The sequence below is a fragment of the Stigmatopora argus genome, chromosome 17 (assembly GCF_051989625.1).
Source record: "Stigmatopora argus isolate UIUO_Sarg chromosome 17, RoL_Sarg_1.0, whole genome shotgun sequence".
NCBI classification, from domain to species: Eukaryota; Metazoa; Chordata; class Actinopteri; order Syngnathiformes; family Syngnathidae; genus Stigmatopora; species Stigmatopora argus.
The window spans coordinates 6,867,507-6,875,224 of NC_135403.1; the positions used below are offsets into that span (position 1 = coordinate 6,867,507).

General features: G+C 37.3%; 1 protein-coding gene and 1 non-coding gene across 2 annotated transcripts; one reads left to right on the forward strand and one right to left on the reverse strand.

Annotated features, from left to right (window-relative positions):
* Positions 1–1,533: 1,533 nt before the first annotated feature.
* trnac-gca (transfer RNA cysteine (anticodon GCA)) lies at positions 1,534–1,605 on the reverse strand. Its single transcript has one exon. It is a non-coding gene; the product is annotated as a tRNA-Cys (tRNA).
* Positions 1,606–1,870: 265 nt separating this feature from the next.
* On the forward strand, positions 1,871–3,754 carry pomp (proteasome maturation protein). The gene is made up of 6 exons (XM_077624517.1): positions 1,871–1,994; positions 2,268–2,365; positions 2,490–2,550; positions 3,214–3,315; positions 3,389–3,482; positions 3,563–3,754. Exons 1-6 carry the CDS (start codon positions 1,917–1,919, stop codon positions 3,628–3,630), a joined length of 501 nt encoding a protein of 166 aa, XP_077480643.1. The 5' UTR covers positions 1,871–1,916; the 3' UTR covers positions 3,631–3,754.
* Positions 3,755–7,718: the final 3,964 nt, after the last annotated feature.

Consider the following 7,718-nt stretch of genomic DNA (forward strand, 5'->3'; position numbering starts at 1 on the left):
TTTCACTTATGCTCTCAAACCTAGTATTATCCATGTTGGATGAACATAATAATACACCATTCTCATTATACAATCCTCCCTCCATTAGATTACTATAGTTTATGGCTAGTAGCCATAGCTACTGCCAGCCTTGTACTGACTCCAGCAGGCAAGCACTCCTAGGTGGCCTTTAAAAATAAGTCAAATGCTCTCAGTGCGTGCTTGTCATCATAATGAGCATCTGGCTGTCGTCCTTTCCTTGGTCAGTTTCTGCTGTCATGTGACTGTATTGTGGTACTGCATAAAAAGTTTTCAGGCAAGAGCCGCAAAAGCAGTAATTACAAGTAAAGTCACTGAAGGAGTAGAGCTGGCAGTTTAAGTTCATTTCACACTCAGAGATGGTGAGATAGGGTTGTCTGCCTATCAGGGCTACATGGCTCCTAAATCAACTAACTGGTTGGCTTCCTTCTTTTTGTTTGTGCTCACATTTCACATGTGAGTGTATAACCAAATTGTGTCAATTTGTGTCCTTTTAAAAGGGAATTTCAAAGCTAGGAGATGACATAACGGGTGCCGCTGGCTGTATTCCAAAGCTTCAGCCTGGACTCAGGCCACTGTAATCATCAGAACACATGAGGGAATAGAGGATTGGCAGAAAAGTGCCATGTGTTACTCTCAAACACTTCATGAGCCCATGCACACAGAAAAAATCAACTCCATCTATACCCGTGATGCCGTATTTCCTTTGTACTTGTGCTGAATCATAGTGATTGGATTTTAATGAGGGGGAAAATGACCATCACCTCTCTCTGATAGAGTGTAGTACCACACCAAGAGACCACTTTCGCATGTTATGAAATTCGAAAGAGGTCAGCGACTCTGCTGACCTGATTTCCTTAGGCAGCTCATATAGCTGAATATTCTGCCACATCTACTTCAGCTCTTAATAATAAATTAACCCGGTACTTTTTGGGAAGTTGATAATAGTGATTGTGTGTTTGTACGTGACTGGATGTTGAATTTTTGTGTGAAGTCAAGTATGCACCTCTCTGCATAAGTGTAGTATGTCATAACTGTCCGGTTGGGTTGTACAAAGTACAATATACAAAGTATGTATATGTATTTATGTACAATGACAATAAAGCTTTCAATTCAATTCAATTCATATGCATATGTACTACATAGTTTAACACAGGGCTACCTGTAACTTGGTGAGATGTTGGATTTACAATTTGATCTGGCCTAGGTGTTTATTAAATGTATAGCTGGAAAACCGGTGAGTGGATAAGTGAATAGCTACACCATTAAATAAAGAACTAAAAATTTGAAATTTCCACTTTCCAAAATACCTTTGAGATGTATTTTTTTTCTTCTCATGGCGTTATGCTGCTCCCTGGCGTTGTAATTTAAAAACAACAGGCACCACATTTTTGAGGAACCGCACGGCACGTACCTACACGTTCTAAATTCCAACATGTTGTTTTACGGGGAAATTCGGTTTTATGTAGGTTTGTAGGTAATCTCGCACAAACTCAAAAATATATCCACAAAATGAGGGGGCACCCGGATTTGAACCGGGGACCTCTTGATCTGCAGTCAAATGCTCTACCACTGAGCTATACCCCCTTCGCACAATTACCGGTGATCATGTAACATTATAAATATTTGTTTGTACTCTGTCCCTCGTGTTAAAACAGGCTTTTATCTGATTTATTTGATATAACGATTCGGAACGACTGAATATAACTTACCAAAAAGGACTCCTTTGGCCTAAGATATGAACTCGTTTACAACGTGATTTGCATATAATTTACTGTTAGTGTGCTTTACAGTGTCAAAAATGAATAAATGCTGAGCGTTTGACGACACATGCAGAACAGAATACCATACTAAATTGAACGCATTGGAAGAAAGTTTGACGCACACTATAAGACGTCATGACCGGAAGTTGCGTATTGGAGACGCGACAAATAACCGATTGTTGTAAAAGATTGTTAAGGCTTCTTTTCATAATGGTACGTTCATTCTCTTTATCGCCGTTATGTGAAATAAACAAATATTAGTTTGATAACTCATCCTATCTGTAATCATACGGTAATAATTTGCGGATCTTTTTTTTAGACAATATTGAGAGAGACATTTATTGTGAATGTGATTAGTCACTGGTGCTTGGGAACATTAGCTAGCGTTGATCATACGAGTTGTTCCCTTTATTTGGCTGGATTATTTTAGATTTGTGTGTTTTTGATACTGATTGCAATCACTAATCACTAATAATTGCATTTTAGAATTCTCGAGGCATCCACTCCGATATTAAAGACAGCGTACCGGCTGCAGGCTTGTGTCCACCGGGGGCTTATGGTGTCCATGATGCGCTACGCAATGGGTAAGTTACTTTACTTTTTATTTTGAGTCAGACGTTTTAGACTATAATAATAATAATGCTACAATAACGACTGAAATAACATGTGTATGACGTGTTATTTAAAAATCTTGTCCTTAACTGATAGGTTCAGCAATGTCAAAAATGAGATCATTCCTGCCCATCCATTGGAGCTGTCAGAAAAAAATGTAAGTAGGTGGGAATAAGAGCCATATTCAAAATCCCAAAGCATATTTTAACGCCCTTTATTGTCCAAAATGTGGTAATAATGCAGTGGTAATTTTATTGACAGTATTGGGAGAAGTGCATGAAACCTCTTAATACTCAATGAGGTTTAACAGGAAAACAAAACCTTCAAGCCACATTTGATTGAATTAACCAGACCATGAAATCCTGACTGCTAAATTTCTTCTTTTCTTCTTCAACAACACTGAAACAGCGTTTTATATTTGGTGACCCTAAGTTAGCTTCACTTTAATCGTATTGAACCTGGAAAATGAATGCACATCCTTTCACAATTGTACAGCAACATATGTATTGTTTGTATGCATACTTAAGCTTTGTAAATGTGGAAACTGCCACATCATGGAAGTTCAACAAAATACACACAATATGAACTTTTTTTGTTATTTGTTTGATATTACCTATTAATAGCAATGGAATGGAATAGTATATAGTGTATCCTTTTTGTTCATTACTAATTTGGGTCATTGTTTGTGCATGAAGGACTTCAATTTATTTGTAATGATTTGAGCAAAAATGACTGATAGACACTGAAACTGCATTTGATTTATTTTTAATTAGATTTTTTTTTTGTAATAATGTTATTTGTGTGTTTCCATTATGACCAGTTCCAGTTGAACCAGGACAAGATGAATTTATCTACCCTCAGAAACATCCAGGGGCTTCATGCCCCGCTTAAACTGCAGATGGAATATCGGGCAGCTAAACAGGTAACTAACACAGACATATTTTAACTTTTTCCATTTTTATTTTATTTTTAATTCCTCTTCTTTTTTTTCCCAGATCCAGCGACTTCCTTTCTTGCAGAGCTCCAACCTTGCGCTGGACATACTGAGAGGCACTGATGAATCCATCGGCTTTGAGGACATCCTTAATGGTGACACACCAAGTCTTTTGACTCCGTTGTAATTGTCCCATATTTGTTGTTAATCAATCAATACATTTTTTTTGTTTCAGACCCAACACAGAGCGAAATGATGGGTGAGCCACACGTGATGTTGGAATGCAAACTGGGATTATTTTAGAAGATGAAAACATTGTTATTATATTTGTTTGACCTGCTTAACTGAGATGATCACCACAGCTTTTGTATTATTCCAAACTGCTTGGCAATTCCAATAAAATCCAATAACATGGCCATAAAATTGCTTTTGACTCATCATTGGGAATGACTGCTGTTTATTTAAATATAAAGCTCTTGCTTTTTTTTCCACCTATAATTGAATACATTTCCAGTTCCACAATTCAAAAGCCACAGTAATTTAACTTTCATCACGTTAGGTAGGGTGTCATTAAAGCTAAATATGATTATTTCATATCAGGGCACAGCAGAGTACAGTTTTAAAAACATGTTTTGAGACACTTTATTATCCTACTGAATGGTTAAGTGTCTGAAATCTTTTGACAGGTGAAGCGCTGTCCAATAAAACAACAAAAAGCACATTTAAACAATTTTTGCTATATTATGAATTTAACATTTTAGGTTAAGTGTGGGGACTAACTTTTCAATACAGAATATATTAGGTCTTTTTTTGATTAGTTTAGTGTCTTTTTAATGAAATCAATCTTTACACATAAGGGGAAAAACATCAAACTCTTGTTTTACTTTTGTACACAAATCCAGAAGTGAATTCCACGAAAGTATATTTTAACATATACATTGATAATAAAAAAACAAAGATATTGAAAGCCCCTATCCAGTCTGCAAACCTGTCAACCTCTGCCGATAACTGCCCTTATAAATGATTATGACTCCCCTTACAAACCCCCCAAAAAACCTTACAAACACCGTACGAGTCGTATGGTGTTTGTAAGGCAAGTACATGTACAAAAGGCTGGTCAAGGTCGACGGTGAGGGAGGGGAGAGAAGAAACGTAGAGGTTCTGTAACTCACTGTAGCAATCAATTGAAATCTCACCGCCATCGGACCAACCGAGGCACCTCACCAGTATAACATTATATAAAGTATTAATTCTTGCTATCTATTTTAGTATTGGTGCATTTTTTATATAGTTAGTCAAATAATTCCCCCGACATATTGCATATCAAAATAACATTTTATATGGAATAGATTTTATTTTCTAAGGCAAATACGTAGTTTTTAAATTAAAAAAAATGAACTTGAAGGATTAGAACGAATTCCCGAGAGTTATGGGGAACGGAGTCGTTTGACTCTGTCTGCACCGGATATCCGTATATCAGGGAGATTAACCCGTAGCCCTTGATATTGTATTTAGTAGTTATTTTTTTAATTAAGACATGTTTGTTAATATAAAATGTCGTTTTGAAGTAAAATAATGTATTTGTCCATTTTCGGGGTTAAACGAGGTGAAGATTTCACGTCATACCATACTAAGTATGTTACTGCACATCCGTAGCCATAAGGTGGCAGTATTGAGCCGGGTTCCATGCCCAATTCACCAACTTGTTTCTGTTCTATGAAGTTGAACAGTTTTCATGTTTGATAAAATTCTATAGCCACCTGACTACCAGGAAAAAAGTGCTGTCCAATTACATTTATTTTGAAATTCTCCAATCTATGTGAAGAATAATAGGAATACTGCAAAAGAAATTTGGTATCATTGGAAAGCTTGGTGGGAAATATTTAGGTTTACAAATGTCCTCTACAGAGGACAAATCTGAAATACTGGTAGCCAGGAAGATATAAAGTCAACTCAGTTAAGAGGTACATTACCAGTTTTTACGTATTGCTGCAAAGCAGCTCAAAACTGTTTTGGAAAAGCCATTAAATTCTCCCGCAGGGCCCACTTCGAGGATAATATATGTTCTGCATCTGAAAAACAAAAAACAAAAACAAGACATTCCTTCTCCTTTCTGTCACGTAGGAACAAATTTCCAGGTCATATGCACATCTAATTCAGTTTTAAAATATACATTTTACAAAAATTCCCAGGTCTCAGTTGTGACTTCCCATTCCACATTAAAAATAGGTAAACAATTCCAAACATCATATATCAATCAATATTACTGATATTTTATGATGTGCCCATTCAAGCAAGAGAAAAACATGACAAACAGTTATTCCATAAATTATGCTGTTGTGCCAATTCCTTTTTAGATAAAAAAAATACAAACCTAAAACATAAAGTGATTCTTTCTTATAGATTGAGAAAATGTTAGAAGCTACAGTTTGTTATTAAACATTAGTTTGAACTCTGATAGGTCGGGTTAGGTTGGATTTTTTGGGCCTGATCTTACCTGTAATCAACCCTCTTCTTCATAACCTAATTGCATCACCATCCATTGTGGAAAAAACCCACTCACACAAGAAAAAAAAACATGACACACTTTATTTATCCTTTCTATCACACGTTGTGTGTTCTGGTAGAATTTGGCACATTAGACAGAACAGTGGTTTATCATAAGTGCTAGTTTTCTCCTTGCTGTGTGGTAATTGCGCAACAAATCACAATGAATGCTGCAGGGAGTGAAGAGGCAGCAGGCTGCTTACCATTTGGGAGTGGGTTGCCATGGCCACGGATCCACTTCAACTGCCTAAGAGTTGGATTAGTCTTAATTAACGTTAATGATCAGCCAACACACATGCAATTCAATGGATTGGGCCTAATGATTGCACTTTGTCCTACGTAACAGGAAATCGATACGCTGCCCTTACAGTGTGCTTTTGGTCAAAAATGCAGATTTTCTTCAGTTAATAATATTTTGAATAAAGATTGCAAGATAACCTTTAGTTCACTTGTGGGGTCACAAGTTCGATATTTTAGAGCAGGGGTGCCACGTGGGGCGGACCATTTTTGATATAATATTTAATTTTTTTTAATAAATGGATTAAAAGAACTGGATTAAAATCCCTGAATATTCAGTTTTTATTGATCTAAAACAATGTTTATTTGAGCTTTTTATATATATATTTTTAGATTTTACAAAATGATTTTTGAACTAAAAACACAGAAAAAAATGATTAAAAAATTACAATTATTGATTTAAAAGGGAGAAAATGAGGAAATTTCATATACATCTATACTTTTCATTTTAATCTGATCCTACAACAGAAAGTCGGCACTCACAATTTACTTTCACGGGCCACACAAAATGATGCGGCGGGCCAGATTTGGCCCCCGGGCCGCCACTTTGACACATGTGGTTTAGAAAAAACTGTTCGCTTTCGGTTATTGGAAGATAAAAATACTCTTGGACTGGAAACTGATGAATTGAGATCTGATTTGGCTGGATTTTTGGGGCAAAATAAAGACCACTCAACCTAGTCTAAACTGTGGAGGAGGCATGGTAATGGTTTGTGATTGCTTTGCTGATGCTGCATTTGGGGTTTTCAGTCTTTGAAGGGTATTATGAAGTATGAATCCTACAAAGGAATTCTAGGGCTGCTAGCACGTCTCCCTACAATCATGAGGTTCTGGCTTGAAGTCTCAGAACCTCCCACATAGAGTTCATATTCACTCTATAAGAGCATGACTCACAAAAAGGACAAACACACACCCCAAAAAATCCCAACAACAACAAAAACACCTTTTTGTATATTGCTTAAATTCATGAGCAACCATGGGAAGGAACTTGGATGTGAGGCAATCTACAACTTGGACAGGTCACCGCTCAATCACAGAAACAGAAAAAACAATCATAATCACATTCACGCTGATTGGGAAATGCAGGCAGTAATCAGGAACCTCCCAATTTGTTTAATTGTACATTTACCAAGACTGATTCACTGATTCTCCTGCTTCTCTTTGCTTTACTCAACTTCACACAGCTTCCCACACACACCTTGTCAGAGAAAGTCCCCTTGCCATCTCATTTTCTGAACCGCTTTATCCTCACTAGGGTCACGGGGGGTGCTGGAGCCTATCCCAGCTGACTCCGGAAGACACTCTGAATTGGTGGCTAGCCAACAAACAACCATTCACTCTTACACTCGTACCTAGGGGCAATTTAGAGTGTCCAATCAGCCTACCATGCATGTCTTTTGAATATGGAAGGAAACCTGAGTAGCCAGAGAAAACCCACACAGGCCAGGGGAGAACATGCAAACTCCACACAGGTGGACCAACACGGATTTGAACCCAGTTCCCCCATTCTGAGGCCGATGCGCTAACCACTCATCCGCCGAGCCGCC